The following is a 21799-nucleotide window of genomic DNA, read 5'->3' as shown; positions in this document are numbered from 1 at the left end:
ACTTAAAAACGAGAAATAGGCACAAAAGTACTTCATCACCAATGCGGACTTGTGTGTGTGTGTGTGTGTGTGTGTGTGTGTGTGTGTGTCAACGTGAAGATTTAGAATATCAAAACCAGCAGTTGTCTGTAGGGATGTCCAAATGGAAGGTATTATCTAGAGATTAAAAGGGAACCGGTTCATTTCCAATAAGCAGTAACCAGTAGATGTTTAGAGAAAACAAAATGGAAGCCAACTCTGCTAGGTTGGAAGTAAGGAAAGTGGAGGTCATACCATACATTGTTTAGATCATAGCCAAGAACATGATCACACGTGTAAAGCATTTTTCATCTAAAGAAAAAAAAAACCCTCAAGGGCATTTCACGCATATAATTTTATTTACCTCTGCCACATCGCTATTGCAAATATTGTCTGCAGTCCAGAGCAGGAAGTGATGAGTCTGTGCAGCATGCAGTGAAGGTATGCAGTCATTGGCTCAGAATGTACAAGCTGTGAAGGTGACTGTTTCTCTAAAGGCTTTGGTGATGTAAGCCTGAAACCAAGGAGGAGGAGAGCAATTAGACCTCACCTTGATTAAGCTGTAGTGTATTGTGCGGGCTTGCAAGTTGGGCTTGGCGACTTCTTCAGTGAAAAGGAACATTTGTACTTGCGGTTTATGGGGAAACGGCCTGCCATAAAGGGTGGTCAGGGTACCCTGCCATCTTCTCTGCCTGTCAGACGCCTGACCATTCAGGAAGATTCAGCGGAGTGCCTTCTGCTTTATGAGGCCTTTCTGTCTACCCACTCCCACTGTGGTGAATAATCTGTCTACATGCTGATTTATGGAGCCCAATTCATGTGACAGCCTTAGTCTTCCTCCCATGTGACTATTATCCTGAAATGGAACTTACTCTCCATTCAGACCAGGACAGTGTCTTTGTTTCTTCAGAATGACTTACCCAGCATGCACTAAATTTGAGAGAGGCAGTTAGTAGAGTAGTTGGGAGCAGAAGCTCAGTCTTTCTGCGTTCAAATCTGCCATTTTCTAGTTGAACGACTAGAGGCAAGTTACTTAAATACTTTAAACCTGTTTCCCCCTCTGGAACACTGGGATAATAACACTAACTGTAAAGATGAAACAAGTTAAGATCTCCAGTGCTTTTTTTTGTCTGGTACGTAATAAGTATTATTAGTTATTTTTATTATTAAGGGATTACTTTGTTTTCTTACAAAGCTGTGAAATAAATGCATTATTTGTGAGCAAGGCAAGAGAGAGCAACAACAGGATTAGCTAGAGAGAAGGCAGAGAAAACAAATGAAAGTTGACCAGACTTCAGATGCAAAAGATTTTGTACCTATTTTAAAAAAAAAAAGAAAGGTGGGAGCGTACATTGGTACAACCCCTTTGGCAGTGTCTATGTTAAGTTGTGGCAATGAAAATGAATGATTTACAACTACACACAACAGAATGGACGAATGTCACAAATGTAATGGTGTGCAAAAGATGCCAAACATCAAGAGTATATATACTGTATTTACTGTAAGACTCCAGACAAGTGCTGTTACACGTCAAGATAATGTTTACTCTGGTGGAAGAGAGGGGTGGAGGGGGAGGAAAGGAAGAGAAGAGAGACCAAAAGGAGCTTCTGGGGGTGTAGTTAGTATTTTAATTCTTCATCTGGCGTTCCATGGGTGAGTTCAGTTCATTGAACTGGACATTTGTGATACGTGCATTTTTCCATATGTGCATCATACTTCACTACAAAACAGAGAACGGAATTTGACTAGGAAAGAAAGGAATGAAAAGAAGAGACAAGAAAAGAAAGTGGAAGAAAAAGTAAGCCTAGAAGATCAGCTGGACGCGGGTGCTCCGCTCCGGGGCTGCCCCTGACCAGGTTGGCTCACCCCTCTACCTTAGACGCGAGCCCTGCCCACCCCCACCCCATGTCCTACCCCATTTGCCCAGCTCTAGGATGGCTCCTCATAGGGGTCCTTTCTTTCCTTGCCCCCTCCCCACAGCTCCTCCCCACTCTGAGCACGGCTAAGGCAGGAAGGGGCTTTCCCAGTGGGTAACGCCAATAGTAGAGTAACTTGGACGAGCTAAAGCATCGTTAATGACACATAAGACTTAAAGCCATCTTTTCTCCCCTCTCTTTTCCCGTTCGCTTGGACTCCCTCTCCCTCCCTTTACCTTTCCCGTGAGGTCCCCGGGGCCTCGTAGGCGGTGCCAGCCCGGCTCGGCCGCGACTGCCTCCGGTCCAGCGGGGCCGGGGCGGCGGGGCAGGGGGCGGGGGCCGGGGCCAGGGCAGAGGCCGCGCTCGCCGGGCGCCCCTCCCGCCCAGCCCCGCCCGGGCTGACCCCGCCCCGCGGCCTCCGGCTATTTTGGGCGCGTTGGCGGCGACGCGGGGATCGCTGACTGGAACGGATCCTGTGACACCTCCCTGCAGCCCGGCACTTGTTGCTCCGGGGACCTGCTGCCATCCCTGAACCCACCTTTCCCCTCTCCTCCTTTGCATGTGATCTCTCGGGACATTTGATCTCTCAGACACTGCGGTTCCCGGCTTGAGAAACAGATCCGATAATAATAATAATAATAATAATAATAATAATAATAATAAGCGCCGCTCTCAAGGAGGGCCCCGCAGAGCAGGAGCAGGAGCGCAGAGCGCTGGCTCAGGCGCCGCAGAGGTGGCGCCTCCCCTGCCCGGGACGCTGGCCCCGGGCGCCGACGGCATGACGGACTCGGCGACAGCTAACGGGGACGACAGGGACCCCGAGATCGAACTCTTCGTGAAGGTAGGTCGGCGTCCCTGCGCCCGCCGCACCTGTCGCGCCTGCAGTCGGGCTCCCGGCTGCGCGGGCTCACGTGCCTGGGCGCGGAAAGAGCTGGGACGCTGGACCCTCCCCAGGGAGGGCAGCCCAGCCCCAGCGATCCCTTGGGTGGCCTTCCTGCAAGCCAGAGAGCCTCGCTTCGGGGCTCCCGGCTGCTGTGGAGTCAGGTGCAATCTTGCAGGTGGCTGTCTTCTTGGAGAGTTGGCCGGCCGTTTGTCAGATCCGCTGTAGAGCAAGCGGGTCGCCGCTACAGGTCCCTGCCCGGTGCGATTCTGGCTAGTCCTTAAGGGGGCATCTCAAGGTATAAGGAGGTGGCGGGAACCTGCCTGGAGCCGTGAGCGTGCCTCTAAAATTGGGTGGGAGAGAGAGCTAAGAGAGGGAAGGGAAGAAAAGGAAACATTGCCGATCCGGACAATTATCTTTGGCAAAATAAAAATAACATTTCTTCAAATGTCTTTTCTCTCTTTTGCTGAGAGCTACTAAAAAAAAAAAAAAAAAAAGCAAAGGAAACAAAGGTGTTTCTTGCTTTGTGACTTGCAAAGCAGAAAACAAACACTCCATTGGCCAACGTTACTATTATTGTCATAATCATGGTTCTGCAGGGGAGTATCAGGAAATGCCAAGGTTTGGCAAACAAACAAACAAAGAAAACCAACAACAACTACAAAAAAAAAACCCCGGTCAACTTGGGGCAGGCTGGGATGGAGGGGCACAGTGCATAAACTGACTTCAGTCGCCTCGCTCCCTGGGCAGAAACAATCTACCCTCCGAACGGCTGTATTTCATTTGCAACCTGTAGGAGGCAAAGCATGGAGGCGGAGGAGGCGGCGTTTCCCGGTCCGCGGGTGGTGCGGTGTAAGAAAGAAGCATTTGATCAGTCCTCGCTGTGGCGGGCTCACCGCAGAAGCCGGGAAACCTGAGGCGGCCGGAGAGCGGCCTCCTGGGCGGTGCGGGGAGAGTCGCCAGGCTTGGGGGGAGGGGAGTCCGCTGGCGGCGTGCGCGCCCCCCCCCCCCCCCCCCCCCCCCCCGGAATAGCCTTCAAATGCAAAGTTTCCCAGCAAAGGCACAGGTGACTGAGGAGAGGAGAGTTCCTTGGTGCCTTTTTTAGGAGTCTCCAGGCTGAATTGAAAAGACCTATATATCTGCGATGGGAAAGATGTTGTTTTGAGCAAATTGCCCTTATCTCCAAGCTGATGAGAGATTTTCACCAAAAAAGGATAAGATCTGCATAAACGTTGATAGCAACCCTTTGGTCGTTGGTATCTTTTGATGCCTAAAACCGAACAGAAGGATCCCCAAACCTCCATCAGGTTGCGAATTGGTAAGTGGTCCTCCCCAGTTGGCCCTAGCGTACCACAAAGGTCTGTTAAATATTTTTTGGCTAGGTGTTACCTTCTTTGGATTTATTTTTCAAAATAATCCGTAGAAATTATGCCTGTCAATTTGCTTTGCTGAGCCTGTTTGTCTCCCCTCAGATGTGGCTCCTGTCTCCCTCATTTGGTTTCTGGGTCCCCTCTGGGCAGGATTACCAGGTCCTTTGGCAGACCCAGATAGCGAAAGAGGTCGAGTCCTCTCCAGAGCTGGGCACTGTTGGACCAAGGGCCAGGAGCCGGCGCCCTGAACCTCACCATCCAGTACTGTGGCCTAGGGAAGGGAATGAACAGGGAGAGCTTTAACAAAGCCAGGAGGCTCGCTGCTCTCCCTGAAGAAAGCTATTCTAGGACTTTCTCAGATTTCCTGGGAGCAGGTAGTTTCATAGTGTCAAGTTCCTGAAAGCTATTTGAAACACAAATTGACTCTTTAGAGTCAGAGGAGCCCTTTGACCCACTACTAGGCACGGAGACCAATTCTACCTGCACCTTGGGAACTTCGTGTTGGCAGCTTTGAAGGTTTTTTCCACGTATACAAAAAGCTCACTGCACAGCCCTCAGTGCCCCCAAAAGAATTCTAAAATGCCTGTGTTGTTATTTGTTTTGCCCCTAAAGGAAGGCAATCCATGAGAACCAGGCAGGCCTTCATGATTAGCTCAAAAACCGGACTGATGGGAGAAAAAAAAAATCAGAGAGGTTAGCTCTTGATTTTTCCCCCTTCTTTTTTGCAATTCTGGTTTGTAGTTATCATTTATAGGGAGCAGCAAAGGCTGAAAAATGATTGTGAAATCAAGATCCTGTCCAGGTGATGATTGGTTTTATTTTAGGGAAACAATGTCCTGAGTTCCAGAATCAATTTACAGAATTGACATTTCTCTTAGCTCTGTGATGCTCATGAAGAAAGGCCTTCTTGTGGAGGGTGTCTGGTGCCTGAGGTCCTTCCAGCAAGGCAGGATCGGTTGGTTTCTAGGAAGCCTCTCAGTCAGGCTGGACCCCACCCAGAATCCGATGTGTCATCTTCAACAACTTTCTGGAAGGGACCTTCTCTCCACCTGGCCTGTCCACTGGGTGCGTCATTCAAAACCTGGGTCGCCCAGGGAGTTTTAAGGACACATGATTCTAGCCCACATCAACTGATTATCATCTGTTAACTATTACTGCTGCTGCTAATAATAATAATAATAATAATAAACGGTAGCATTTTAGGATTTATGAAGCACATTCAAATACCTTATCCTGTTGGATCCCCAGCATCCTGTTTATGAGCCTTGGTTCCCTCGCGTGAAAAATGAAGAGAACGAAAAAAAAAGTGACTCACGGGGGCCTTGTGAGACTTAGCTGCTGTGAGAGCACTCAGTGAGCCACAGTTTGCTTTCTGTGTAACACCCCAGGGAAGTAAGAATGATGATTCCACCTGTTTTATGGTTGAACACGCCTGGTCACATTCAGATCCAGTCCTCCTATGTAGCAGTTTGGACTCTGAATTTCTCTTTCTTTTCCAAATACCCCTGTTAGGCCTTGTACCCGGTTTTGCTGAGTTAAGCTCTTGAGGGCCATCCAAGAGGACAATTCATTGATACTTAACTAATGCATTCTAATGTGGTCATAGAATGCAGCCAAGGAGTCCACTCTCCTTGCTCTGTACTCCTTGCAGAGAACATTGTAGTAGCGACTTTTAGGAGATTATCTCCCTCACACTTTTAATTTCTTCATCAACAGTAAGAAAGCTTTGAGTAAATCAGCTCTGATCTAATGTTTCATAATCCCCATGGGCGGGACAGAGGTTTGGAGAGACAGGACATGAGATCGAGTCTTATTTTGCTTTTAATTGGCTGATGACTGAACAAATTCCTTAACTTCTTTTTTTTTTTTTTTTTAATGTTTATTTATTTATCTTGAGAGAGACAGAGCATGACGGGAGCGGGGGGTGGTGGGCAGAGAGAGAGTGAGACACAGAATTGGAAGCAGGTTCCAGGCTCTGAGCTGTCAGCACAGAGCCCAATGCGGGGCTTGAACCCAAGAACCGTGAGATTATGACCTGAGCCAAAGTCGGATGCTTAACCAACTGAGCCACCCAGGAGCCTCCAAATTCCTTAACTTCTATGAGCCTTAGTAGCCTCTGTTAAAAACAAGAGGATGGTCATAAATAAAGTGATCATGTCATTTATTGTTCCGACAAAGACACTTGGTTGGAGAGTGAAAGGGGGTGCTATGAATAATTGGGCTAGGACAAGAATTGTTCGGGGTAGATCAGGATGTGTGGCCACTCTGGTTATGAAAATACTTTCACCACAGACTTGCTGTGAGGACTCCACAGGAGCAAGTAGGTGAAAGCACTTCGTAAATGAAAAGGGCTATAAACACACAGAAGTAAAATAATGATACGAATTCCATGTCAGATAAAACCTTTCCTGATCTGCAGGCCCCTGATTTGCCTTACGGAACAAAAGCTTGGCTGCTTCCTCACTTGCAGGGCTATTTCAAGACTAAATGAGATCACACACAGCTTGGACTTTGATCATAAGGAAGACAGCAGGTTAAATTGACAGTGGCAGTGAGTGTGGTTTATAGAACGAAGAAAGAGCAAGGAAGTAAAAGCAAAACAGAAAGTGGTTCTGGGAAAACAAACACAGGATGTGCTGAGTAGGTTAGATCAAGACATTCCTCCCATCTGCATTGATGCCTTCTCACCTAGTCTCATCCTTAGACCCCCAAAAGTAGAAAACCACTGAGGTGGTTAGACCAATTTGCTACAAATGTCTCTTGGTGCCAGGGCGGTGAATTTCAATAGAGACTGGTGGTTCTCAACTTTGGCTACATATTCAGATTGTTTGGGAAGCTGTAAAAACTCCCTATGCCAGGCTGCTCCCTGGTCAATTACATGGATGTCTCTGTAGGGGCGTGGGACCCAGAAGCACTATTTTTACCTCCACCCCCAGGCGAGTCCAGGGTGCAGCTTTGGTACAGAGTCACTGAGTCATGATCAGAGGCAAGTTTGACTGCAGGCAGCTTTTGTCACTCTGAAATAGGTGGCCTCACAAGTGCGGATTAATGTCCAGAATTTGTAACAGCCTCAGGGCATCGTGATCAGGAGTGATGTTGATAGAGAGCTCGCACCCAATCTGGGCTCGGTTAACAGATGCTGACGGACTATAAAGCCCTCTCCACAGGACTCCAGAACAATCAGTGCATGGGGTCTAGTCAAATAAGCCTCAGTTCAGCGTGGGGGAAATAAAACGTCATCCTGCTGATTGTCTGATGGAAATGACTAGTTGTTTTATTTATTGAGTGATCCAGAAGGCTCTTGACAGTGGTGCAGAGCACAAGTCAAGTCATGGTAACCCATAGTACAGTCATCTGACTTCCAGAACAGACAGGATCACATGTTGTGACATTCCCTCTCAGATCCCTGCGGCCCAGTGGCTGCCCGGTCACCTTGGGCACCTTGCCTGAGCAGGGGATCATTAGGTTTTGACATCCCCTTCATCCTATTAAGCAGCTGTTTTTCTTTTCCGCTACTCCAGGTTTGGGTCTGAGGTCAATAATCCAGTGCACACATTCACCTGCCCTGCTGTGTCCATGAGTACATCTTTTCTGGAAACGCATCCATGGGAGTGCTAGGGTCAGAGGTCAACTGGCGGATGCCTCAGGCCCCGTGGCAGATGGTGGGGGTGAGGGCTGTGGGTCTGCAGAAGCGAAGTCCATTCAGTCCTGCCTCCCTGCCCGCTTGCCTTGCGTTGTTTTTCTAGGTTGCCTCGCTCCCCTCCCTTCCCCCCAGCTCCGCCCCTCCCCGGGGCAAAGACTCCATCAATTTTGACAGTCAGGTAAAAACCTTTTCATCTTGATTCCTTTTGAGTTGCCAGGTGCTGGGCCCCTGTTAGTGGCGGCAGGAGGTGTGTTGGAGGAATTGCTGGCTTTGGGGTCAGGCCGTGGGCTCCCAGCCATGCCGGCTAGGACAGGCTATTGTGGCTCCCTGTGCCACAGTTGTTTTTTTGTTTGTTTTGTTTTTTTTGTTGTTGTTCTTGTTTTGTTTTGTTTTGTTTTGTTTTAACCAGGGCAATACTGATGATGGTAATACATATTTTGTAGCGTTGGTGTGAGCATTGAATGAGCTGTGCATGAATTGGGGCAAAAATGTAGCTTCTTCCGCTACAGCGTCCTTGGTGAGAAGCCAAGCCCGTGAGCTCTTCTACCCTGGTGTATCCGAGAAGCCACAGACTCAGTCCTACCTGCTTCTGCCTCGCTGCTGGAGCTGAGTACAAACGTCACTGGATCTGATTGCCTCTGTGAAGTGCTGCTCTGTGTCCCCAGAGGCCGCTGTCTGAAGTTATGTGGTTGGCCTGGCCACAGGGTGGGTGCAGATCCCTCACCAGTGGTTGGGCTTCTGGAGCTCAGTGGAAGTTGATTCCTCCCCATCAGTTGCTCCCTCATCCAAGGGAACTCCCATGTTAGCTCTGGGGGCTGGGTCAGGATGCATCAAACCCTTGGGGTGGGGGTGGGGGGGCGGTACGTGGGGGGGCATCACAGACCTCTTGTGGGGATGTTATTTTAGGGGCGTCATTCTCTTTCCAGTCACTGGGCTTTGGCTCACCGGGAACATGCCTATACCTTTAACCCTTAGATGAGAAAGAAGGCTCTAGAGTCTCTGACCTTTGGTTTCAGGAGGACCCCCCCCCCACCAGCAACCTTCCAGCCCTGAGTAGCCATAACTGCTCTTCTAGAAAATATACACGTGTGTCTACGTGTATTATCTATCTGCACAATACAAACGACGTAATAGACTCTCAATATCTGGTATTTTTAAAAATTATTACCCAGGAGACATCCTTATCTGTCTTTGTCATTCAAGGCTGGAGGACTAGAATTCGTGAAGGAGCAAAGTGGGTAAGCGTGGCTTTCCTGAAGATGTGGGTCAGTGATAAAAAGATTCTCTGTCTACCCAGGGCATCCTAGACCTGACTCTGCTTACATTCTGAGGGGTCAGCTCCAACCACCGGGGAAATCTGTCTGCCAGCTCCCTGATGGAGAATCTACTTTGGAAACACATACATGTAGTGAAGTAATAGCTTAGTTCTGAGATGGGAAATTCTTTCAGGATAAATAAGATAGAGAGCCTGTTGTCAGACACTAAATGAATCTTTTCTGGGAAGAAGAAATGGAGTTTTAACTTCTACCAGCACCCTCTCACTCTGCTTCCGTGGGAAGATTCTTTGAACTGCATGTGTTGTAGCCCTCACGGTGAACAATAGCTGGGCCAATGGCGCTCGGTTTGGGGGTGTGCGAAAGGCACTGCAAAGCTTCTATACATACACCGGCTTGCTCGTGCCCTTTCTTCAGAAATCCCGATTTAGGAGGATTTCGGTAAGGCCCAGGCATCTGTCTCCTTATGAAGCAATCCCTGGGTGATTCTGGGATTTATCAAAGACTGAGAGCCACTAGCCCAGACCATGGGTAAATAGAGCTGTACAAGTAGTGGCATCCAAAGGGCGACGTGAAGGCCAGCCCCTACTTGAAGCGTGCATTTTGCAGGGTGGACGAGACTGAGGCAAGTACTCTTACTAGCGTGCATCACCCTGGATTGAGCACAAATAAACCGGGAAAGGGAGGAAAGGAATGCATTTGACCTTTCTTTTATAACTTGCTTTTATCGTCTGTAATGTTGTGTTATGACATTGGAGTGACCGGTAATTTTGTTTGTTTATTTATTTATTTAGGTTTGTTTATTTTTGAAAGGGGGGGGAGGGGCAGAGAGAGAGGGAGACACAGAATCCAAAGCAGGCTCCAGGCTCTGAGGGGTCAGCACAGAGTCCACAGCGGGGCTCGAACCCATGAACCGTGAGATCAGGGCCTGAGCCAAAGTCGGACGCGTAACCAGCTGAGTCATCCAGGTGCCCCGGGAGGGACCAGTAATTTTAAAAGGTAGACATGAAGGAGGTATTTGTGAGATAAAGAACTTTTGGAGTTAAGGGATTGAAAACAGTCAACCAACCAACCAATCAACCAGTTACCCAACATGCTTATGAAGCTGCCTATTCTGTGCCAGGCTCTATGGAAAACTCAAGAGGGGCTGCTGGAGAGCAAGGAAGACAGGGTCTTAGGAGTCCATGAGCTTGCAGCTGAGGAGTAAAACTTCAAGCAAGCATCAGTGCCTCATGAATGACAGGAAATGAAATGACGGGTGCAGGTATAGGGACCAGCATGTCCTGAACGATGTTTCCAGGTATAATTTGGGGGGAGTGGGACCTGAGTTGTGCTTCGAAGAATGGTTAGGATTCATGGAGCGGCAACCAGGTCAGGTCCAGCAACAGAATGAGGTGAGGATATTAGGGCCCAGGGGGTATATAAGATTGTCTGAAGAGAATGGCCTATGAGGAGGGGTGCAGTTGGAAATAAGGTAGAAAAAACCTAACAGTGGGAAGGGTTGTGAGTGGCCGGTAAATATTTTTTGCTCCATCATAAGTAAGTGGGAAGCCACCAGAAGTTTCTACACAGGATAGGACCTTAATTCGGTGCCTGCTTAGAAAGGCTCATATGCCGTATCGCATGATGTGGTCGGCAGTTGAATGAACTCAAAAGTAAGAAGCCCGGGACTCCAAGTCCGATCGGCCACATATTAGGTACGTGAGTGTCTTTAAGGCCAAATTTCCTCTTCCGTAACATGGGATACGAGATCATAAAGTGGTAGAACTTCTGACTTGGAGAAACCTCTTAGAAGTCATTTGTTCTGACCCCCTCTCAGCAGATAAATTCACAGTATAACATTTTAGGTTGCTAAATTCACCTCCTGAGACGCAGGTTTCCATATTTGGGCTGGTGACACCACTGATGGGCTTGTTCATGATTGTCTAAGATGTTGTAAATGGACCGAGTGCAGATAAACTAATTGGGCTTGAGTTTTACAGTTCTTTTTAGCCCCGAAACCCTATGGGTCTACCATAGAGCGGCGAGGACAGGAGTGGTTGCTAATGAGAATAATCTTCTAGTGCTAGAAGGGTTTTGTTTGAGGCAATGGCAGGTCAGTCAAGCGCAGATGTCCAACAGAGGGCTGGAAAGCCCGAACTCAGAAGGACCGGAAGGCCAGGGTGAGGGGTGTGGGTTTGGCTTTCTGTTCAGAGCTGCAGCTGAAGGACTAAGTTCCCCAGAGGAGGAGGAAGGAGCGTGAAGGAGTAAAGAAATAGGGACTGTGCTCAGGAAATGCCCACCTGAGGGGGAGGAGTGAGGCCCCCGAGAAGCCAGCAAAGGTGAGGAAGGAGCAGAGAGGAAGGATGAAGGGAACTATGGGAACGTGGCTCAGAGGCAGGAAACAGCAGGGTGTCCCCGAAGAACTGAGTGCCCTGTGGCCGTGGCAAAGAGAATGCGAAGAGAAGCAGGAAGGCGACAGAAACATAAGTTAGCGTCGGATGTTGAGGCACCGCTGATGGCAGGCCGAGCAATTTGGAGCTTTTTTACAACGGAGAACGTTGCCTGTGGAACCACCTGCTGGTGGGGAGGGTAGCGCTTAATCATCTGAAGCTGGCCTGCCTGGCCCTGTCGCATCTGAGGAGACGTGTTTAAAACTCTGGCGGTCTTCACGGTGTCACAGGCCTTGTGCCGGTCACTCCACCCCCGGGTAACAACCTCTGTGGTCCTTAAGAGGAGGTTATCCACCGTCGTTAATCATTATCCTCTGGTAAGGGAGGAGAGCAACAGCATCAGGCTGGAGAGATGACACCCGAGGTGAGGGAGGGAAGGCCCTATAGTGAATGGAGTCCAACTGGGAGCCCATTACCTAGAAGGAAGAGGAAGGGAAAACCTCGGTGTCTGTTACTATCTCTTAAAAATCCAATTTGGGAGGTTGTCATGGCAACAGAGCCAGTTTTCTCGATTCAGCTCAAGGCTCCTCTCTTCTGAACCACACGCCTCTGCTCCCCGGTGCTGACGGCGAACAGAGGCCCGGGAGCTACAGCAGGTGGGCGGCAGTTCGTTTGTTCACATTTGGGTGCTGTGGCATTCTGTAGTCATTATCGTAAAATCTAGGATCAACAGCAGTCTTTATAATCTGCCTGAGAAACCAAAGGAGCCACACGCCTGTGGTGATTTATCACCAGTGCCTCAGAGTTTTCCTGTGCGGATAGAGAGTTCTGGGCAGGGCTTGACCACAGGACTCTGGCACAGGGGAGCCACGTGGGCAAAGCTACGAGACCTCTCCTCGTTTGGGTACTGAGTGAGCCTACCAGAGAGCTGACCTGTTTGGCAGGATACTACAAGGGACCAGTAAGAAACACGAGTCACTTTTGCAAGCCAGCGTTTTTTCCCTGTCGGAGTGTGAGAGGTATCTTATTGGTCAGCGTGGGCCCTAACAGCTCGGCGCAGTGTTTAGTGAATGGTTTTCCCTACTCAGGTTCCTTCCACTCTGGTCCTGCCACCCCCTAGGGCTGCCGGCTCCTCTGTCTGGACTCCACGTTTGCCAGCACAGGGGGAGACGGCAGGGGGAGGATCCCCTGGAAGGTGTGCGTGGTCCCTGACCGCAAGTGGCCACGTCACTGTCACCCACTTTCCACAGTCCAGAACTCAAGTATCATCTAGCTGTGTTCCCAGGAAGAGGGGGAACAGGTTGGGGAACCACAAGTCATTATCTGCCATAGAAATGATTTATTTCCTTGTTTCTCGCCACCGTATTACCTCATCACCCCTGTCAGGGCATCCTGCCTGCGGCCTCTCGCCCCTCCTGTCCTCCAGGTTTAATGCCATTAGCTTAATCTTCCTCAGATACTCCCTTTATCACACCCCCTCCTCTACCTGCTAGATCAAGTTCAGGTGCTTCAGCTTCATATTGAAGACCGTCCAGAACAAGCCAGCATCCCATTTCCCGACCTTCTTTCCCATACTCCCTGAAAATGGTTCCTTATGTGTCTTAATAGTTTTTTATGCTTTTTTGAGTCTCTTCTCTGATTCTGTCCTCACATATAGCCCCTTTGAGGAAGGAAGAGATTTAAGCTTTGTCACAGACGAGGTGCTTGCCGGGGTCTACGTGCTGTGTTGTTCTGCACAAGCCGAGGGAGAAACCTGGAGATCCTGATTCCAGAACTGACCAGTCCCCACCAGGACGGGGTTTCCCAGTCCTGTAAGATCACGAGAACCACCTAGGACACTTTCCAAATTCTAGCCCAAAGTTAGGAGCTAGAGTCTTCAGGAGATGGGGCCCCAGACGTCTATAATTCACTAGTACCCCGTGATTCGGATGCACGGTCCGTTATGGGAACATAACGTAACAAGGGCCCCTGTGAATATCCTGATCCCAAAGAAGTGAAACTCATGGTGGACATTCAAGGCACAGTGACATGCAAACACGGGAGAGAAACCTGAGGGAGCAGTGGGCCTTCCAGCTGCTCTCAGGTCACCCCATCTTAAATATTGGCCCATGCTTTCAGAATGCACTCCACGGACTGTGCAGCTATAAAAACAGTCATTGGCAGGTTTTTTGGGTTTTGTTTTTGTTTTTGTTTTTTACCCAGCTGTTCATCCCCATCCCCGGATCATAAGGTGCTTGAAATAGACAATGTCAGGAAAGAGATTGGGGGGATGGCAGGGGGCCAACGCGTGGGAGAGACAAAGGGAAACGGACTTGACTTTGAGGTAGCAAAACCAGACCTCACTCTCCGGTCCTCTTTTGGTGCACTGGGTCTCTCTGCAGTTGTGGAAACCAGACGGTCAGTTTGGAGACTGAATAATAATAGCCGTGGCTGTATGATGCTCTGAATACCTTACTTGCGTTGGCTGAATCCTGATTGTGACTCCCGGTTTGCAAATGAAGAGACTGCAGCTCAGAGAGACAACGTCCCCTGGCCAAGGCTGCAGAGCTAGGACATGGTAGGCATGTCCCCCAAAGACTTTTTTAAGTTTATTTATTTTTGAGAGAGAGAGAGAGAGAGAGAGAGAGAGAGAGAGAGAGAGAGAATCTCAAGCAGGCTGCACACTGTCAGCACGGAGTTCGATGTGGGGCTTGAACTCACGAACCTTGAGATCATCACCTGAGCTGGAGTCAAGAGTCAGATGCTTAACCGACTGAGCCACCCAGGTGCCCCCACAATTATTTTTAATCACTGATGAGTGCTCGCTCTCTCTCTCTCAACAATAAATAGACTTAAAAAAAATAACGAAGTTAATGTCAAAGTTGCTTTAGGGGCATCTGGGTGGTTTAGTCAGCTAAGCATCTGACTTCGGCTCAGGTCATGATCTCACAGTTCGTGGGTTCGAGCCCCGTGCCGGGCTCTGTGCTGACAGCTCAGAGCCTGGAGCCTGCTTCGGATTCTGTGTCTCCCTCTCTCTCTGCACCCCCCCCCCCCCCCGCTCACACTCTAATCTTTCTCTGTCTCTCAAAAATGAATAAACATTAAAAAACATTTAAAGTTGCTTGAAATACCATTTTCCACGTGGCAGCTCTTTATCAAGGTCTGCCAGCCGCCAGGCCATGGCTCTGATAGGGAATGAGCTGCACAAGGCAGGCGCAGTTGAGCCCTGGCAGAACTCACAGCCTGGGAATGGAGGGGGCAGGGCACACCAGACATGCAGGGGGGTTGTGATCCTAGGGCAAGTACAAGGCTATGGGAGCTCCAAGCAAGGGGAGCCGGGATCAAGAAGGCGCACTAAGCAAGTTTTGTAGCACAGGCAACAAAGGACTTAGGATACAACTCAGGGGTGGGACATGAGAGTCCCTGCTGATCTGAGGCAGAGAAGGGAGACGATGCCATCTACCTCTCCCCTCAATGGGCCCATGGCCAGCGCAGATTCTGGAAGGAGCAGGTGATGAAGGGACCCTAGGTTCTCCACCCCTCTCAGGACTCCGGGTCCTTCTCTCGACACCGCTAAGAACAACCATGGAGGATCCTCTGGCCCCTTTCCCATGCTAGGTCACCTTAAAGAGCTATCTGAAGCTTATCCAGGCCTGATGCTCTCCAGAAAACATTTTTCTACCTGTGTGCCAAGAATTACACTACCAAGGGTGAGGCACCTTTCATTCCAGAGCGGGAGATAAATGGCCCTTGGTGGGAATGCCTGGCCGGTTCACACTTGGGAGTGAAGGAGTACCTCCTGGCGTGTAACCAGCCATCAGTCAAGGAGGGGAAAGGAGTGGTTATCACATGCACCTTGTTGATGAGGGGAAGGACAGTCTGCGAGGAGCTGGAAAAAGAGGCCAGGGATGAAGATACATGTCTCTCTGGCCATGGCTCTGCTCCCTGGGTGCTGATTTCCTTTAGTTGGGTCCAAGTGAATAGGACAGTAACCAGCTGACAATGGTTACCTTGAAGTCACAGATGAGATAGATCCTCTCCTGGTGGCTGGCTGTTTCCTACAAAGCAGTTTGTGTGCCCTCATTTTATTATTGCTGTGTCTGTAGATCCCATATATTATACGTAATACATGTTATAGACATACATTAGATAAAAAGGCTTTGGCATGTACTATATGTGCAAATAATGCTATTGCTAAATCATACATACCTAATCTGCATTTATTCCATATTCCATAGCCACCGCATAGTTATTGAGTCACAGAGCAGTACAATAGAATTCAGGGAACTTGGTTTTTGCTTCTGCTTTCTGCCAGCCTAATATTCTGGACTGGTCGCTTTGGGCTTCTTCTTCCCTAAAACACGGGGATTGGATGAAATGATAGCTGAGGTCCCTTTCAAATGATAGCTGAGGTCCCGTAAAAAATCAGTTCTTTGATTCTGCTGTGTACCGAGCACTGTGGGAGGCCCTGAGAGAGCTTCCAAAAGGACTGAGTTCTCAAGCAGGTTCCCATCTACCTGGTGAAGGGTCTTGGAGCTCCCACAACCTAGTCAGGGCCAGCAAACTGCTTCTGGAAAGGGTCACATAGTAAGTGTTTTTGGCTTTGTGGTCTGTCCTGTTTGTGTCACAGTTACCCAACTCCGCCATTGTGGCCTGAAGGCAGCCATAGACAGTATGTAGAAGAGTGCTATTTCTCACTTCCCTTGTGCTTGGGAGCGGTTCTGTTCCCTTTGACGTTAACACTCGCTGCTTCTCTGGGCAGCGCTCTTAACATCTGTGTGCTGGGGCACGACCACCTGGCTGCACGGAGGTACAACAGGGTCTACCCAGGGAGGTCACCAGGTGAAAATACAGTGAAGGCCTCATTTCCAAACCGGTCTTGCACAGCAAGTGACATAGGTAAGCAGTTCCAATAGGCAAGCCCCTCTGTGAGGCCTCTGAAGACTGCTCCAGAAGGTTGCTTTCCCGAGAAAGGAGAATGTTGTCTTCTGAGGCAAACATTCCCGATGGTAAACACTGGGGGCACTTTATGCCGCTGACTCCCCTGTGCCCTTGACAAAGACACTTGACCTCTCCGGGGAAGTTTTCAACTATGACGTGGTTGAAACTGCATTCCTAGGCCTGCTGGATCCTGGCCTCACTTCAGATTGTGTAGATTCATGGAATCCACTTACGGTCTCTGGCTATTGTTTACTTATTTCGATTAACTTTCACATTAGCCAGTTTCACTGTGCGCGTGCATCTTTGTGTGCATGTGAGTGTGCATGGGTGTGAGCGCAAGGGTGTGTGAGTGTGTGCATGGCCGCATGGGTGTGCACCTAGTTTCCTCATATTCAGGTCTTTTCAGCAGCCTCACATACCAAGATCTGGCAGAAAATTATTTCTCTCCTGTACCAACAAGTCTTCATAAAGGGCACTTCCGCCCATCCTTCGTGTTTATCCTTTGGAGAGTCCTTTCAACCGATTGCAGTATTGACATGTAGAACGCGCACTTGTCCTTCTCGGCTGAGGCCCAGCACATTTGAACACGCTCCTCACAGGCCCTGCTTCTTCAAAGCAGAAGCCAGGAACTGACTCTGGAGACCAATTCCCATTCTGCTTAAATGAGCGAGCGGGTGTTCTGTGGTTTGCAACAAAGAGTCCGTATCAGTATTTCCTCAGAAAAAATTGCACAACAGGATCTTCTTTGAAGTCTTACAGATCCTTTGACATTCATTGTAAAACCTTAGAATGTCCCAATAGGAGATTTAACACCAAATATTTCTTTTATAACTCCAGTAAATTCTTGGGGGTGATTTTAATAAAGGCTACTACAAATGTAGATCCAGGAACCCGGAATTAATCTGACTCATCCGGCCAGCCTGGAGTAGGCGGGGGTAGAGCAGATCACATGGGCTTCTTTCTCCACCCTCCTCATCCCCTTTAGTGTCACCAAAGCGCAGCCTTTTCACTGAACGAAAACAAGTTACGGTAATCCGAGAGCCTCCTTTAAGAACGAAGAGTATAGTAATATTAGCTAACATTTATTAAGTGCTTACGATGTGCTAACTGCTTTACACACATAATAATACTATTACTAGTAACTCTATGGTGTAAGACGAGGAAACTGAGGCACCAGTGGGTAAGTGGCTTATCCAGATCCCATAGCTCACAAGTGTTCCTAACTTACCGCCTCTGCGAAGTAGTGACCTGAGGCTGTGTGGTGTATGAGGGTGAAGGGACAGTCTTCCCTGACTACCTGTGGGCCTTTTTACTACCTCCTTCTCTTCCCCTTTCTGAATACTGTAACAGGCTTAGATGTTCTTCATTATACATACCCCAAGTTCACACAGAAATATTAAAAAGGAAAGTGGCGTTAACCAACAGCCTTACCCTCAGCCTCCCGATGCCTCCCTCTCAGCCTGTGCTGAAGATAGGACCCCCGTGAAGACATCTGCTGAGCCTGAGCCCTGCTTTCAGTCAACCACATGGACAAGGAATTAGACTTGTGTCAATCCCAAGGGTGAATGCTGAGGGCTGATTTTTTTAATTATTATTATTTTTAATGTTTCTTTATTATTGAGCAACAGAGAGAGACAGAGAGTGAGCGGGGCAGGGGCAGAGAGAGGTAGAGACACGAATCCAAAGCAGGTTCCGGGCTCTGAGCTGTCAGCACAGAGCCCGACACGGGGCTCGAACTCACAAACTGAGATCGCGACCTGAGCCGAAGTCGGGTGCTTAACCGACTGAGCCACCCAGGCGCCCCTGAGGTGCTGATTTTAAATTTTAAGTAGGGAAGGCTGATTTTAATTTCACACACCGAAGAACTTTCTTGCACTGAGTTGTCAAACAGAACGATGGGTACCTCGAGAGAGGTGGTGAACTACCCATGAAGGATGTGTTTAAACAGTGGTTGGATGACTTCCACAGGGCCTGGTGGAGAAAGAATCTGTGTATTTGGGCCTAGCACATAGTCTTCAGCACATAGTAGGTGCTCATTAAACAGTAGCAATCTTTAGCAAATCTGTTCCCCCTCTAGTGGCCTGTTGTTTTAATATTCTTTTTAATTTATAGTTCTGCTGTAAACCGGAAAACATGCAAGTGGTCAGTACCTATTACGTGAAGGGTTTGTTAAGGTTCGAAATGTGCTAAAATGACGTTACGCTTTTGAAGTGTTGGAGTTACTCAGAGGAGCTCGGGAGGGGCTCTCTCCCCTGTGTCCTGGGGTTGCTGTAGCTCACACAGGAGTTGATGTGCCCATGCATTTTATCTAATTTAAGTTACAACAAAACTGGGCTGTGAGGCATTTGAAGGCAGTTGCACTGACCTTTATTTCCGTGTCCCCTGTAAGTCTTTGCAAGGGCCAAACGTTTGGCAGATACCCGGGGAGTTTTCAGAGACTGATTAATCGTTTGGTCAATAAAATCTTGCCAGTCCTGGTGACGAGATTTAGAAAATGTTAAATATGCTGACTCTTGTCTTTTGTCCAAAGTGTGTTCTGTCCACTTACTTTAAAATAGATACGTGAACTTAATAGTTTGCAATGGCCATGTGAAAATGAGAATTTCAGAACCTTTCCTTTTATACATAATTAGATATTTTCTGCTCGTATGGCTTCTTGAAATGTTTCCCAACTCTGAAAACTTGGAAATGAGGTCATGCCCGGTGAGCTTAGACTGGCTGGGGCGCCCGGCTTTGTAATTGCCAGCATCTATTTCCTACAGGAATTGCTGGGCCAGAAACCACTCTTCTGATTGGCTGTGATTGACGGGGATCCTCTCCTGTGGGAGCTCAAAATGCTTCGTAGGTCTCTTTCCCAGGAACCAGCTAGCTTGTGTGCTGAGTGTGTGTGCATATGTGTGCGCGTGCATGCACACGCGGACACGTGCACACGTGTGGACAGAGGCATTATAGAGCGTGCATTCTCACGGGGAACAATATCTCCCCAAGGGGATAAAATTGGCTCTTGTGGGGTGAAAATTCTTACTCTTTTTTGGTAGATAAAGCACAAATACATATATAACACAGAAACAGATATATAATGTATCTGTGGTATTAAATTTCCGTGGGGGTAATGAGGAGAAAATGTCTGCAAAGGCTTCTTGGGGAAGATAATACTGAAAAAAGTTGAAAACCACAGATACAGACGTATAGCAGATACACTGATATATAAATACACATGTATTTGTGGGGCCACATGTATACAACACATACATGCATGTATGTCTATTAGGCATAAACACACATATACATAAACATAAACATATACATAAACATATACATAAACATATACATATACACAAGCATATACATATACATACTATAGTAGATTCACCCCAAAATTGAACTGATTGAATTGGTGACAGGGACAGGACTGAATTCTATGTTCTTTGTGAAACTTTCTGCAACCGAGGGATTCGCTTTCAACTGTCATGTCCCCCACTAAAGATCTGATGTGCCATGAACTGCCTTCCTCATTTTAACTTGCAGACACTTCAGGTAACATTGTGCACAGTCTTCAAACACAGATAATCTGCGTTCGCTCTCACTCTGTGGAAAGGCTGCCTGTTAGACATGAGCTGGATCACCAACTCACTTTACCAGACATCCACTGATCCCCTTCCCAGTTGGTGTTGTAAGGTATCCCATGGGGCATGCAGAGATGGGGAGCTCGGCCCCTGGGTCTGAGACCCCACAGTAGAGTCAGGGTTAGGGATGGGCCTTACAGGTGTGAGCGCCCCTGAAGCCATTGAGGAACGGAGGTGACTGAAATAGCCCGAGACTGGGGAAGGGGCTGACCTCACATCTTTTGGTACTCCCCATCCAATTTTCTCTGCCCTCACTCTCCTTTATCAACCTTATCCTGATGTTCATCTTTCCTCTTGTTAATTATTTGTGCTATGATCACGCCGTGTTTTGATTTAGAGTGCCCTGAAAATGTTTTTGGAAGTAGGTGGTACATAAAAAATCTAATTTTTTTAAAAATGTTTAAAAAACGTGTATTTGTTTTTGAGAGAGACCGAGAGCAGGGGAGGGGGAGAGAGAGAGGGAGACAGAGAATCCCAAGCAGGCTTCGTGCCATTAGCACAGAGCCCCATGACGCGGGGCTCAAACTCAGGAATTGTGAGATCGTGACCTGAGCCGAAACCAAGAGTCGGACACTTAACCAACTGAGCCACATAGCTGCTCATAAAGTCTACTTTTTTAAAAAAAAGTCTTGTTACACATTCGTACATACAATACCTGTATTCGACAAGGCTGTCTAGAATCAGCATTGAGTTCCTTGCACTCCATCTCAGTGACCTTCTTGGCCATTATACTGGCCCTCTGCTCATACTTACTCCTTGACTTACTTCCATGATGTATTCCCAACCCTCCTTAGAAAGCACTCGGGGAGTTTCAAGAAATGTCGATGCCTGGCCCCACTCTGGACCAATTAAATCCAAGCCTCTGGGGGGTGGGGCCCAAGCATCTGCTTGTCTTAAAACTCCCCTGGTGATTCTAATTGCAACCAATCTGGGCATTACTTGTTTAATCCATCAGGTCCCCCAAATGACTGCGCATCACAACCTTCCTGGGAACTTCTGAAAAATACAAGCCCCTGGGCTCCACCAAGGAACTTGGGTGTGGAAAGAGAACTCTGTATTTCCTGTTGCCTTAACACCAGACTTCCATGTTGCGGCCTCTGCTTCAGGACATACCATTTTCTTCACCTCGAAAGCTCGTCTGTCTCCTTTTCCTCTCTCCTTTACCTTCTTAGAAATCAGCTTTTGTTGTTTTAAAGAAACCCCTTTCTTTTTTTTTTTTAATTTTTTTTCTAATGTTTATTTATTTTTGAGACAGAGAGAGATAGAGCATGAATGGGGGAGGGTCAGAGAGAGAGTGAAACACAGAATCTGAAACAGGCTCCAGGCTCTGAGCTGTCAGCATGGAGCCCGACGCGGGGCTCGAACCCACGAACTGCGAGATCGTGACCTGAGCTGAAGTCGGACGCTTAGCCGACTGAGCCACCCAGGCACCCCAAGAAACCCCTTTCTGATTGACACGCACACTCTCCTGCCTCCACTTGGTTCTTGTGCCCTGTGTCCCAGTTAATAGAATATGGATTTGCAATACCAGCTTTGCGTCTGATTAAGATAGGTGTGATTTCAGGCACACAAAGAAAAACTCCCCCAAGTTTTTCCAAATAGTGCAGCTACCCCTTGGAGACGTGCAACCAACTGAACCACGCAGGTGCGCCGAATTTCGAAATCAATAGCGTGAAATTAAAGACTAAGTTTTAAGAAATTTCTTAAAGAATCTATGGCCACCACTTGTATTGAGCTTTAAGCTACCGAGACCTGGATGCTGTTGCACCTGATGCCCTCG

The 21799-nt window shown here is 48.3% G+C and overlaps 1 protein-coding gene across 2 annotated transcripts in view; it reads left to right on the top strand.

The window, feature by feature from the left end:
* CLIC5 (chloride intracellular channel 5) overlaps positions 1–21799 on the top strand; it is a 160173-nt gene that overhangs the window by 55593 nt on the left and 82781 nt on the right. The window contains exon 1 of one of the 2 annotated variants that reach the window (XM_040473680.1): positions 2417–2775. The exons of the other annotated variant lie outside the window; for it this stretch is intronic. Coding sequence (XP_040329614.1) covers positions 2713–2775 — 63 coding nt within the window. The 5' untranslated portion in view covers positions 2417–2712. Of the gene's footprint in view, positions 1–2416; positions 2776–21799 lie in introns of those variants that run through there. 2 annotated transcript variants of the gene reach the window in all.

Source organism: Herpailurus yagouaroundi, unplaced genomic scaffold, assembly GCF_014898765.1.
Source record: "Herpailurus yagouaroundi ecotype Mexico unplaced genomic scaffold, PumYag 139, whole genome shotgun sequence".
Taxonomy (NCBI): domain Eukaryota; kingdom Metazoa; phylum Chordata; class Mammalia; order Carnivora; family Felidae; genus Herpailurus; species Herpailurus yagouaroundi.
The sequence above is the reverse complement of the archived record's forward strand: the minus strand, read 5'-3'. Positions and strand labels throughout refer to the sequence as shown.